The sequence below is a fragment of the Trifolium pratense genome, linkage group LG7 (genome assembly GCF_020283565.1).
Source record: "Trifolium pratense cultivar HEN17-A07 linkage group LG7, ARS_RC_1.1, whole genome shotgun sequence".
Taxonomy (NCBI): domain Eukaryota; kingdom Viridiplantae; phylum Streptophyta; class Magnoliopsida; order Fabales; family Fabaceae; genus Trifolium; species Trifolium pratense.
Window position 1 is genome coordinate 9033160 of NC_060065.1, and position 14541 is coordinate 9047700.

General features: G+C 34.3%; 2 protein-coding genes across 3 annotated transcripts; both read right to left on the reverse strand.

Annotated features, from left to right (window-relative positions):
* Positions 1-1064: 1064 nt before the first annotated feature.
* LOC123894802 (LOB domain-containing protein 21-like) lies at positions 1065-2319 on the reverse strand. Its single transcript, XM_045944877.1, has one exon. The coding sequence runs from the start codon at positions 1892-1894 to the stop codon at positions 1346-1348; it is 549 nt and encodes a 182-aa protein (XP_045800833.1). The 5' UTR covers positions 1895-2319; the 3' UTR covers positions 1065-1345.
* Positions 2320-5469: 3150 nt separating this feature from the next.
* Positions 5470-14376, reverse strand: LOC123894801 (UTP--glucose-1-phosphate uridylyltransferase 3, chloroplastic). 2 transcript variants are annotated; one of them, XM_045944876.1, is made up of 18 exons: positions 13959-14325; positions 13365-13928; positions 12453-12633; positions 12219-12368; positions 11924-12085; positions 11666-11838; positions 11502-11568; positions 10312-10478; positions 9467-9625; positions 8598-8689; positions 8418-8512; positions 7930-8007; positions 7623-7718; positions 7049-7123; positions 6869-6960; positions 6586-6748; positions 6081-6141; positions 5470-5898 (listed from the first exon to the last, which is right to left on the reverse strand). In XM_045944876.1, exons 1-18 carry the CDS (start codon positions 14084-14086, stop codon positions 5786-5788), a joined length of 2616 nt encoding a protein of 871 aa, XP_045800832.1. In that variant the 5' UTR covers positions 14087-14325; the 3' UTR covers positions 5470-5785. The 2 variants fall into 2 exon arrangements, with proteins under 2 accessions (XP_045800832.1, XP_045800831.1); XM_045944875.1 differs by having other exon boundaries at positions 13365-14376.
* Between the last annotated feature and the right edge of the window lie 165 nt (positions 14377-14541).

Consider the following 14541-nt stretch of genomic DNA (forward strand, 5'->3'; position numbering starts at 1 on the left):
GTTATTTGGAGGGAAAATCATAATGGGTACTCCATGTTGCATTGAAACAGTACAATTAATGGACCCACTATATTGTGAGTAGCAATCGTGCAATAATCAATTATAGTAGTGTTGCTTTCTTTGTGCGCAATGGTGTCTCACACTTATAGGTAGTGCCATTCAATACTATGGTTTCCAATCTCCATCACCAATCCCTCAACACTAGAAGATGATCTAAATTCAATTCACTTGGGTTTTTTCTTATGCATCTCAAGTCGTAGAAAATAATGTATTTGTAATCAAGTGGTTTATTTCAAGTGGTTGATAAACTTTAATTATGGACTAATTGTTTGCGAGAATATGAATTCAAATATTAACGGAACAATACTTAGTCACATATTTTTATTTTCCAGAACTAAAGACTCAATACAAACGGCCCAATTACCACAAGTTTAGTCTCATTTCATGCCACTCCGACGAAAAGGTCCAAGATCACTTATGTAGTACACTGCAAGTCTTGTGATTCTGCCACAACGAATCCATGCTTCCCCACTATCCAAGACCGTTAGATTTGATCTCAACGGCCCTCCACATTCTACCGCGGTTATCACACTGACGGCTATAATGGTTCCCTCTATATAAACATGAAGGCTTTCGCGCCAATGTAAAATTTAATCACTTTTCACTTTCACTCTATCTTGATCATATATTGTCTTGAGGGTTGGAGTGTTAACATGCTTTGCATGTACATTTGCCACCATAACCTCAAACCTTACCGTCAGAATCAACCAATTCTGTTCCGGATGAAAGAATTATTATTATTATTATAAATGAGGGGCCTAGTGGCTCACATGGAGGGAAAAGGATGGAAACCTGCTATCCACCTACATAAAACATCCACGCATCCAACCACTAGGTTGTAGCAATGGGGACAATACTTGATCAGATTTATCTTCCGGTAGATTTCCAAATTATCATACCTACCTAGTTCCTTTGAGAATCAGAAGGTTGAGAAAGAAAAAAAAAATAGAGTACTGGCTATAACCAAAGAAAAGTTTAGATTATCAGAATTTGTAGAAAGGAAATATATCACAACATGCATTTTTATTAGCACAATTTCACGGTTAGGATTCAGGATGCACCAACAATGAAAAATCATATTGCAAAATAACAACAATGAAACCTAAAAGGCCAAAAAACCAATATTTTCCAGCAGTTCTTATCTCCTATAACAATTATAGGAACCATGGAAGTTAAGTATTAACACACAACAATACTTTTTTATTTTCATTCCTAATCATGAAGTTCATATTTATTAGCATATACATGGACAATTAAACAAATGAAAAGAAACCATTCCATAAGATCAAAATATATATGGAATTTGATTGAAATCATCCACCGTTTCATTTTGACCCGATAATTGCGAAGAAGAGCCATGGCAGAAGATATCATTGAGATCACTAGAAGTGTAAAACTCAGGAAATGGAGGCAAACTAACATGAGAATGCAAACTATCAACAAAAGGAGTTGTTGCGACAGTTGTAGCAGCAGCAACAGCACGACAACGAGCAAGACGGTCCTTAGCAATAGCCAAATCATGTTGAAGTTCCATCATTTTCCTTTGCAACAGAGCTATGGAACCAATGCATCCATAAACTGGGTCTCTAAGCCTTGCCTCTGCTTCATAAGCTAAAGAATTCACAGTGTCTTCTCTCTGTTTTTCTGGCACTTCAATGAGTATCTTGCTAACATTGCTTGCCCCAAATACTTTGTGAACCTTGGCAAATTTCTTGCACTCGTTAGAATGAAAGTATGGTGCAAATATGCAATTGGGTATGCATCTTCTTTTGAGTAACTTGCACGCTGCACAAGATGAGCTTGAACGTGGCTCATAACCCTTCATGCCTTTCATTTTACTTTTGTACACTTTTCTATATATGTTTGTTGCTATCCTTTGTGCTCATAAATATAATTATATATATGTTCCTTTATGAGGGGCATCCTTTATGTGTATTTTTGAAATGCAAGTTGTGGAAGATAAAATAAGATAAAGATAAACATATATGGTATAATATATAATGTCTATATTTTAATTTTCAAATAACACAACTCTTTGAAAAATGAACGGACGGATTAATCAGTTAAACCGTGAATGGTGGTGATTGGTGAACAGTCAGTCTCAACATTTTTGGATAAATTGAGCGTTAAACAATTGAATTATGACTTATAGAGGTCTTGCCAATTTGGTATCCGATTTGATTTTTTACATATTGCACTAGTCAGATTAAACCATAACCACATGCTTAAAGACTAAAGTATCTATATTTGTGTCAAACTATGTTATAATATTTTATAAAATTTAAACAAAAACAACATAATTGATTTTTATTTTAAATAATCGGCTTTATTATATAAAAATTGTATATGAATTACATCAAAATCTGATCTCTTTAAACATGCATCTATTCGTAAGCAATTGCGTGTCTAGCTAATTTCACCATCTTGTTAGTAACGCAGAGGTAGCAGAAGGTATGGGAGTATGGGACCTGCATGGGCCAACGCTGTCTTCTAAGCTTTTACGATTTTTTTTTTTTTAACAAGCCAAAATGAGATATATTAACATAAACAGCCTCCTCAGCACAAAACGTACCGAGGTAGACTGTAAAAGTTTACAAAGAGCTGGAGAAAAACAAAACCATAAACAATAGCAAATTTCGGTATTTTAAAGTATGAAGCTTTTACTACAGTTTATTATTAGCTATTTTTTTGTTGAAGAACCTGTGAGGCATAAAATGAATTCTTTCATCTCAATTAGATTTTCTTGACGTAAATGTGAGAGATTCAATTTGTTTAAAGGTCCAAATATTTTACTACTTACTACTACGATTTTAAATATGAGTAGACAACAACTTTCTATATCAGTAGATGATCTTGACTTATTAATTGATTTTTGCTGCTCAAATTTCGTTGGTTTTTACTAGTTGGTTTATACTAGTTGTAGGTGCTATGATTTTTAAGAGCCATAATGAGTTAATATGACGATTTTCTACTATGTAGTATCAGTTCTGCAACTCAATTGGTGACCATCATGGGTGGCTATTACTGTTATTACTGCTTAGCAATATCAGTTATATTGTCATTTAGCAAATCTGGGACTAATAGTATTTGTTCAATTGCTTATCTGCTTGAAGTAATCCATTAATTTTGTAATTGGTGATATTTGTGGCTTCAATCAGTAGAGGATATATTGTATCGCCCCCTAGTCTAGTTGATCGGGATTGGAATTTTACACTCATGAAAACAAATTTGGAGATTAACGGAAAAATAGATAGTGTTAGTGGAGAAGGGAGGTGATTGTCTATTTAATAGGAACTCGGAGGAGGTTAGTGCTAGGTTTAAAACTAGAGATATGTTAGTGTCATTTTTTTTTTTTTTTGGATTAGAAATGTTAGTGTCATGTTAATAAACCTTAGGAGAGGGGAGTGTAACCCCTAAAATAAATTATTTTACCTAGGGGGCGTTTGTTTCAGAGATTATAAATATATTCCTGGGAATCTTAAGATGGAAATAATAATTCCCATGTTTGTTACGATGGAAATAAAAATTGTTCCTGGGAAATAATTATACCCGGGAAATCATTTTTGTCTATGGTTCCTTGCTTTCTAATCCCCCCTAATTGAGGTGGGAAACTTTTATTCCCAAGTAATTTGAGCGGTTAGTGTAAAAATAGTGGGTACCCCCACTAACTTACACATTATATCACCTTTTAAAAAAATATAACTGTCAAAATATATATTAAAAATAAAATATATTAATTATTTTTAAGAATGTAAAATAAAGATTCCTGGTAACTAACAATTCTACCCAAACACCTTTTAAGGAAATTTATTCCTGGGATAGATATTCCTAGGAAACTTATTCCTGGATTTAACTTTTTATACCGTGAAACAAACGCCCTCACCGGTACCGACTAAATTCAAAGGCAACTAAAAATTCACCTTTTTTGCCTTTATCTTTCATTTAAAATGGAGTGTACAGTTAGGTGCAAATAATTGATTCATGTGGAAAATGCGTGGGTCGTGTGTGTGGATAGTTTTCAAGTCAGACATGATAGTTCAGGAATAAATATGGGATATTTTGATTGGTTGAGGAAAGAAATATTCTAAAAAAAATAAAAGCTAATTATCCTTTCGCAGGGATAGGTTATTTATGAGGTATGGCCACAAGAAGTTAACTGATGGGATATATAGATATTTTGGTATTTGAAAAGTGCAATTGGCTTAGGTGCATTCAAATTTTCAGTCCAGTCACTTGATAGCCGTCCGATCGTGAAATATCGTTGTTAAATCATGATCATCCGATTTTGATCGGACGACTATAAAGTGACTGACTGCATGACTGCATGACCGCACGGAAAATTCGACTCACATAGTCTCTTTTATTTTTTAATCAATCACATTAGTCTCTAAAAGTAATAATAATAAAACTGAAAATAAGCTCCTGAATATTTTAGGATAAGTTTTGCACTCCAGAGAAAATTGACATTTAAAAATTGTCTAAAATATCAAAATATTTTATAAATAATAGAAGCTCGGTCATTTTAATTTTCACAACTTGGACAATGATTAAATCCATGTTGGTTTGATAAAAAAAATAAGACAAACAAATGTCTATGCACATGTTTTATCATGATGGGTTTAACAAAATCATGGTGTTCAACATGATTTTGTTAAACTCACATCGAATCCGAACATACATTATATTGTTTGTCCAAATCATGTATAATATTAGAAGAACTATAGCTGAGGCTAGGCTAGGTCTATTCCATATGAATAATTCTTAAATGGATCAGCCAAAGAGAAGGAAAATTCAGTAACTCTCTTACCGGGATTGTGCAAAGATGAAGGTGAAGTTGTGGCAAGGCGTCAATAGCAAACCCTCATTGTATTCCCTTATCTTCAAAGCTTGATTGTTGATGATTCTTTGAGGGCTCAAAGAATGCACTACTTCAGTTGCTCAATAGGTGCTGCTGCTCACAGTCACAGCCTCATCATTCTGTTAAATAGCAAGGTGTGTTTAATGTAATCATAGCATTATAGATGCAGAGCTGCATATTTGTGAATGAAAGGTATACAATACAATACAACTATACTTGCAGTTTTACATCCAATAATTGCTGGTTAGGGTTACTTCGGGAAATGCATATTGGAATTTTCAAGAAACCGAAATTACCAAAGTAGATCATAATCTAAAGCAGTGTCTAGATTTTAAACTCTATTTATCTACTGATACCTCTATCTTTAGGTTGCTTTTACCACTTCTATGGTGTGCATGAAAGTGCAGTTGATACATTGTAGAGCATAATTCCTGAGCCTACAAAAAATTTATATATTCAAATGACATTCGAGGTATCAGTAGATAAATAATAATGATCAAGTGACATAAGCTTGTGGATATTTGATGGACCTCAAAGCAAAGCATCCCTTGTTTGATAAATAATAATGATAAAAGAGGCCTGCAATTAATGAAATGTATTCTTTGCTTACATTCCTCTCAATTTTACAATGATAGTTACACTGAATTAATCCAATATATAATAATTACAGGAAAAGAAAAACTAGAAGATAATAAGATGGAAGAGATTTTACAAACATATTACAACAAAAGTCTAAAACAAGCTAACGTCACAAAGGTTTAACTTCTGTTGAACCTGTCACAATGGTAGTCGCAATTATTATAGATGAGCACCAACATCAACTGTGAACCATGATTCACGCAGTAGACGTCTTCTGTGGTTAATGGTCTATGATTCTGCTAATTCTAGTTTAATGTGAGAACCTTCTATCTTGTAATCCCAGTGCCAGCTTCCACTCTCCATCATTCCCTGTTCAATCGGATCCAACTGGATTGCTAAACCTGAATTAATGCAACAGTTGTACTTAATCAGCAACTTTCCATGACTTGGCAGCAAAAAAACAGAGACCAAGTTAACATAATTAGCTTTCTCATAATAATCATGACAAGAAAACTACCACGCATATTATTTGGGCAATTAAAACAACCAAGTCAAATAAAATTCTAAAGGTTAAGACTTAGACCTGTGCTTCCTGGCATTATTTTCAGTTTGTAACCATCTGGAACTTCAAATACATGGTTTCCCTGTATCGGAAAAATAAAATGAAAATTAGTGTATTAGTTTTTTAGCTTATATTGTATGAAAAATCAAAAAGAATTAACAAGCAAATTTATATTATTTATTTTGAGGTAATCTAATTAAAAGAGTGACGAACGTTGACTGGGTTGGTGGATGGTTAAAAAAATTGTAACCTAGTGAGTTTTGATGAACCCTACTAGGAGGGAATACTTCATGTCAAAATTTAGAAAATAAAGTGGTCCGTGACTAAAAGATAATGTGTTTTAGAGATGATAATATGGTTTGGCCATCTTACCATGCACATATATATCAATTAGCAAATTTGTAGGTCAAATGACAATTCTTTCTGATAACTTGGGCACAAACAGTCAAACCCAATGTGTATGGTTTTGTACATAAGACATGCATCTAAAATTTTAAAAAGAAGATAAATATGAACTAAATTTAACCTGTAAGACAACATCAGTAGCTTCAAATTCAGCATTTCCATGCAGTATGATCTGCAACACCTCAGACCTTTGCACATCATGTTTCCAATACACGTTTCCACCATGCCTCCAATCAATTCCCTCATTCAACACCTTGACATTCTGCAATTTACATCTTCCACACCTAGCAAAGTAACAAGGAGCTCGCAATTAAAATAACTTTTCCCGAATGATTGAATCAGAAGGAAAAATCAAGAGAATACAGGATCAGGGCAGTTATTATTGATATAGGCCAGCACAGTACCTTTGCCCATGATGTAGTATGGGTTCACCACTCTCATCAATCTGCATTGAGCCCATAACATTTTCAGCTATTATGACCAGGCTTCCATTGAGCTGGAATAAAGGGTCAAGACACAAACATCAGCCCACTATCTTAGCAACACCATACCATAAATTAACAAATCTACTTGAGAAATAGAACCTGAACATTCCTCCAAAAGAACTCTGCAACTTCTACTTGTAACTCAGAACCCTCTGATATGGAACCACCATAAAACTGATAACAACAAAGAATAACACAATAATTGGAATCCTTTGTTTCTATAAATGATGATCAACACAACTCACTCACATAATACTGTCAACTGTCGTGTTTTAACTTTTAACCAAATAGCATTAATGAAAGGACTACATCCAAATAGTTGTAGGAAGAGGATTTTATAAAAAAAATGTTTACATTTGTGTCATGTCGTGCGTGTTACAACACTTTACAGATGGGGATCGGAAGCACAACCTATTTAATTAATCATGCCAAATACAATATCATTAACAGGAAAAATATCTCAGATTGCTCGTTTAGTGAACATATCAGGGGTACTTGTTTTGACCAACTTATAAGTAAAGCTTGAAATCAAATGTTTGAAAAAGACACAACACATTTACAAATTAAACTCAATTAAATTTTCATAATTTTATATTTATATGAATAATATGGTTGAAGATCATGAAATTATTGTTAAACAAACAATGAAAAATAACATAATATATAATGTTACTTTTTGTCTGGTGACTTCCCAAAGTGGACCAAGAGCAGGATGAAGAAGGATAAGAAATGGTGGTCCGGAATCGACGTAGTTCCCATCAGCTCCAATCTGTCACAGAGAGAAAACATAACATAAATAACTGACTGTAGCAATAAAGATAATTATCCACCGTTTAAAAACTTGTATGCATTACTGAATGAACTTAAAATATACAAACGTTCAGCAATATCTAAATATCTTACTGTAATATGGAATTATACCCAACCAAATAAACGTGAATTAATTTATAGATAAAATACAATGATATGCAGATCTTTACCTCAGGAAGTTTTATATCACATGGGGAAAGAAGATCATGAGCGTTTCTTAAAATATCCAATAGAGCACCATCGGGTGTCTGCATATGAATGCCAAATAGATATTTACAATAAGAGTAACTGTCACTAAAACATTCAAGAAATAAATTGCAAGTTTTGTCTAGGTAAATATTTGGGGAAAGTAAAAGCAATCCTATCCTAATAATTCAAATAACATCAAGTGTGGTTCTCCAACTTTCAATATGGTGCTAGGACACAGCAGTAGGATTAGGATACTCTTCAATAATAACTGTTAAGTGAGCATTTGTCCAGGTATCCTGGGAAATATCTAGTGCAAACCTCGGGAAAATGTGGTTAAAAAGATGATATAAGAGTACACAAGGACTGTATGGAGCTTAAAATGGAATCAACACGATGTAATATCATATGTATCAGTGCTTAGGCATCCCAGACATAAAAAGATACTCCACACCTATTTAGGAAGTCAAACCTGGCGTAAAGACTTGTATCCATGTCTTCTTTTTTTCTTAGCAGATGATGTAACCCTTCTCCGTTCATTATATACAATAAATGTATCTAGCTTATCTGCTCATAAATATATCAGGGTTTTGTCAAGCTCAATCAAGTTTGAAAGGATGGATAAGTTTTTTCAGATGAAACAAGCACATACCTTCCACACCATTATAGCACCTATTTGAATATGAATTGAAATAATTGTCTGCAATATTTTGCATTGTGCACTCCAGTCTGCCACCAGAGACACTGGAAAATCAAAGTAAAAAAGTGATGAGCAATATATACAGTGTTAACATTTCATTTCATAGGAAAAAGTGATAGAACACTAGGGTCTTATACTTGTGAATTGTGATGACCCAATGGTTGGGCCCAAATCATACACACACTTTCTAGAAGGCTGTAGAAGCTAAGGGAATAAGAGTTGGTTACAATTCTCCTTATTTTTAGGAGGGATATTCTGTTATAAAAGAAAAGGGGAGGGAGAGTAGGAGATATGCAGAAAGTTAAGAGTCAGTTACGAAAGTATTCTCTCTGCTGTAGGAGCAATCTTGCTCTGGTCTAGGAGTTTTCTGCATTGTAGAGCTTGGCTCGTCAATTTTCGATCAAATAATATACAGTTTCCTTTACTGAAATTCCTGAGTTCTATCCAAAAGTCACTTAGAGAATCTGTGAAGTATACGGAAAAGAAATTGTAAATCTACCCTAACCAAACACCACTAAGTAATGAAAAGGATACCAGATAATTATTGAAGAGAATGTAAGGATGGTTTTTATTTTTAAGCCATGAAAGAAACCCATTAGTTTGAACTTGTGGTTGTCATTTATCCAAAATCAGAAATACCTACTCTGTAGTTATTGTTGCTGTATAAAGTAGCTATTGCTGTGATTAAACATGCATCCCTACTTTGAAATTCGGAACAAGTTTTTTCGGATAAAACATATTTTCAGTTAATGCCAATTTAATCAATAAAACCAATAAAACTAACATAATTGCAACGAGGAATTTATAGGGAAAATGCATACCTACACTGTCTTCCAAACTGATCTACATAGACTATTGGCTTTCTTGTATTTAACACCATTCCTGGTATACTATTCACATTCTTACTTGATCCAACTTTTTCCGCAGATGGTAAATCAACATATAAGATGTTTGTATTGGCTGGAAACTCTGCCTGCAAACTTGATTGTAGAAAATAAAGTTGAATCTGGGTTATGTTTCCGAATTAGAAAGCTTAAAAGACAGAAATAATAAAAAGATTTCTGATCTAATAAATTGAAACCTTCATCATCAAACAAACTGGCACTGCCCTTGAGCAAACAAAAACAAGTACCCGTTCTCAACGGATAAGATTAGAAGAAACGCTAACAAAGGCTCCAGCTAGGCAAGTCAATCATCTTTGGAGGTTGGATTTCGATTATTATAGTCCGATTGTTAATTATGCTTATCTAGGAAACTATCTCTAGTTCATGACTACAAATGACTAGCACTCTTCTGTTATGTTAATCTTATAAAGACCTATGATATTCAAATGAAATATATAGTTCTGCTTCTCTTGAGAGACGGTAACCATTACTGAGGAATGAGGATGCTGGTTTGTAAGATGTATACCATTCTCAATATTAAGTTATTAACACAAGTTCCGGGATACTGTATTCTTAACATCAAAGTTATTCATTTATACATGTCTCACTGGAAGAATACTATAGCTTGTATGTTCCATATAATTTGAAGATGTGCAAATATATCAGAGAATTTTGAAACCAAAGATGAATGTTTTTATTCAGCTTAGATGATGAAAGTTGAAATCACGTTTCATGAGATGGATGAAATATTGAAATAAAACAAGTACATGAAAATCATGTACCTTTTTGGAACAAGAGATCCATCAGTAATCCCAAACTTGTCAAATTCAGTGTATTCAATGCAAGTAACACCATATTCCCAGTTTCCATCTGGACTTTTCTTCTCCATAAGCACATTAATTCCTTCTGTTGCACCTGAGATACGCTCACAGGATGCAAACCCCAGTTTCTGTTATACAGGCACAGTTAATTAGTGCAGTCAATCTTATTCAACTTATAATTTCAGACTGTTTTGTTGAATAAATTTTACAGATTGCACATTCATTTTTCTTAGGATAGGTTTGGATATTCCAGGGTGTAATGCACAACGGAATGGGATGGAACAAAATGTAATTAAATAAACATACTACATGTTTTTAGTAATAAATATAATGTTAGTTCAATGCCATTTCCTCCAAATTGGAAAGGGGGAAAAAAGGAATGAAATGCATTCCAATAGGTAAAGGTATTAAACTCAACTTAATCATCAACTTAGTTAAAGTAATGAGTCCGTGTTGAACCGGTTGTGTGTGTCTGCGAGTCCATGTTCTAAACTTTTTAAAATTATAATATCTTTCATATCATATAATACATGTTTTTAGCAGCCAATCTGATTTTTTTTGTAATTAGTTTAAGTGTATATCTTAAAATTAGTGCAACCAAATGAGAAGTTTTGCGTAGTGGTTTAACATGCAGCCCTCATAATTAGGCATGCAGGTTCAGTTTCTGCTGGACTAACTGGATTTTTTTAACAAATATACCAAATTGACCCAGGGCTGTGTTGAACCGATCAGCCTGGTTTGAGATGTTCTAGCTGGTTCGAATAGTACTTAACCCAATTCGACAGATTCAACAGTTCACACACCAGACCGGCCATAAGTCCATCATGTTCAGTGAAACCTAGTATCATAACATTATTTTCATTTTGCCCCACTTCAGTCATTTATTTCCTCTAATCCAAACATAATATTAAAGTTCTTCAAGCATGCAAAATTAATAATTAGGAATAATGCCACATGATGCAAATCATCCATTATATTTATTGCTTTACCCAAATCTCATACAAAAGGAATTTTTTTAACATAGAAGGCAAGGAATTATAATTAAAGATGATAACACATTATTTATTTATTCATTTGTATAATATTTTTCATCCCTGTCAGCTTTGTGACTGAACAGAAAAGAATGAATTATCAATTAAAACAACTCCTACCTTTCCTTGACGCAAACCGATCCCTGCTAATGCCAGGAGGGTTACATCTGTAGCTGCCACAACATTACTGCAAGGCCAACAGTATCACTGATTTTTAAAAACAAAATTCTCTAATAACTAGAAAACTAAAAAAGCAAACACTTGAGATATCAATAATGACAGACCTGACTTGGCGCACAGTTGCACCTTTTCTTCCTTGAGAAGAAAACCATTTGAAGATGCCTTTATCATGAGCAAGTTTCCATATGACACCATGACCACCAGGCTTGCTCAAGGGACTGAATGGTTTAGTGACCAACCACTGCCCATCTTCTGCACCAATAACCGGAACAAGAGGCTGCCAATTCACAAATTAGATATTTAGATATTGTCAAAATAACATTATCCTTTCTGAGAAGCAATTGTATAGATTTATATAAAACCTGCTCAAAAAGTTGGAAAGTTGATCGACCTCTTCCAAACCATGAGAGTCTTTCGCACAGGGAAGTGATATGTTTGTGGTTGTTCTTTGCTGAACTTGTCATTATTGCAACAGGAGTGATACATTGTTCCCCATATAACTTGAAGTACAAGAATTCTCTAGCCTTGAAATGTGAAACAGCGGAATTAGATAATTTACTTCCCATCATAAACTATTATTAATCTTGTCTTGTTTTTATTGTAAAGTATTGAGCATATGAAGTGCCATTATGTGTTTGATAATTGCATATCTAATACCTGAAGATCTCTTATAAGGCCTTCCAACAAAGTCCTCCCACAAAACGGCAGCATTGCAGCAGGCAGGCATTCACCGGTGTTAGGATCAACTAAATCAAGTCTGTCTGCAGAGCCTCCCAAAGGATAAATTTCACCTAGGTCTGGCAAACCCTAGAAGGACAAGATCTTATTATTCCCTATGAAGCATGTGTAATTAAATGCAAATTATGAACCAGGTAATGCAATTATAACAACCTCTATACCCCATAGAGCTGCATGTGATGCATACTCTGTATTTTCAGAAAGGTCAAGCCCAGTTGGTGCATCAATTCCCAAAATTTGGCGTTCTTTCACTTCATGCATGTGCTGAGACCAGTTTGTATTCTTCTGGTCAACCAATTGTTGGACGATAAGTTCTAGAACCGTAATCTGATAACTGCAACGTATTAATTTGAGCAAACAGATGAGCAGATGCATATTGAACACTTATACTTACTGGACCCGATTCATAACATGCAAAGTACAACTTCTCCGTGAAGTAATATATATTGTCTGACTGATAAAAGCTCAGATATTAATAAGAAGACTTCACTTCGTTTTGATGACACATAATAGTGGGAAATGAACAGGAAACTTCCTCTTGTATTTTAAATTCCCTTTGAAACTGACTATTCTATCTCAAATGGTGAATTCACTAACACTTAATGGAGACAAAGCTCTTTATTTATTTTTTCAACTCATTCGAGTTGAACATGAAACTTTATTTAATGCAAAACCATGTCATTTCCCTCTTCCACTATTGGGGGTTGGATTATAAACCAACCCAATTTATGTTCCGGGTTTTAAATAAAAGCCCGAGCCCACATTCAAGGCCGCGATATAATGGCATTTTATGTTGCCGCATCAACCACATTTGACAGCAATTCTCTGTGATATCAAGGATTGCAACATAACTGCAACCATTACTTACCACTATTTAAAACCCTGGTTCCCACATAATTGGAGTGAAACTAACAGAGTTGATATTTAAAATATTTATGTTCTGTACTTTTATAATCCTAAACTACTGTTAATTAGTAATTAATTTTAAAAAAGGAAATCTAATGAAAGAGAAACAAATTTCATTCCCTCCAAAATAAGAAAACAGTAGAAAATGAAGAAACTGACCCAATAACTCCTCCAATGCAATCATAGAAACACTCAATTTGTGCCAACGTCTCTAACAACTTATTCAAGTCGCGAATTTCATGATCCGCCAAAGCCATCCCCATCCCCATCTTCGTCTTCCCAAAACCAGCACCAGAATTTCCGTTATTGGACTCCAATTTCTCAATCATCTTCGCCAGAGCATAAAACGCACTCTTCACAGAACCAGAAGCCGGCGACTCCATCTCCGGTACCGTTTCATCCAAACACAACACATGCTCTTGACCCGCAGCAACCAAACACTTGATCAAAAACAATTTATCGGATTCCAATCGTAACACCGATAAAACCCTAGCTAGTCCAGCATTCCGGTTGCCGGAGGAGGAACCGAAGAAACGTCTAACTCTGTAATCGGCGTCAATTATTCGAAGCTTCTCTTGGAGAGTATCACATCCGGAGAGCTTCTCCCGGAGCGCGGTGAGTCTGGAAATTTCGCGGCGGAAATTGAAACCAGGTGGCGGTGGCGATAACTCCAATGTTTCTGTAGAAATACGCGCCACGCGGCAACATGATGATGATGATGATGATGATGATGATGATGATGATGATGATGATAATGATTTAGAGAAAGAGAGAGATTGTGATTGAGATTGAGATTGTGAATCTAGAAGTGAAGGTTTTGAACGGAAAGAGAAAAGGAAGCGATAGTTATTATGGTGAAGAAGTGAAGTGGAGTGAAGCATGGTTTGATTAAAGACTGTGTTGTGACTTGTGAGTTAGTAAATGAATGAATGAATGAAAATAGTAATGAATGAGAAATTAAGAAGGGGTTTGATGAAGATGAGAATTTGGATATTATTGAGATTGAAGAATCAGGAGAAGATGCTAGGAGGATATACCAAGAAGGAGGAACAGAGAGTGGGTGTTAGCCGTGAATGATTTTCCATGCTGCGTTGTATGTTAGTTGTGGCTCTAATTTCCTCTATTCCCCCTTTTTGGATTGGATAATCTTATTTTGTATTTTTCATTTCATATTCATATTTTTGTGGCATTTGTAATAGAAAAAAAATATTATTTTTTACATTCATAGAATAATTGATATATACTTATAGTCTATGATATAGATTAGTGAGTACATTAATAATTCAATGAATTAAAAAGTAAATTTTGTAAGAATCATACATATTCATATTTCTCC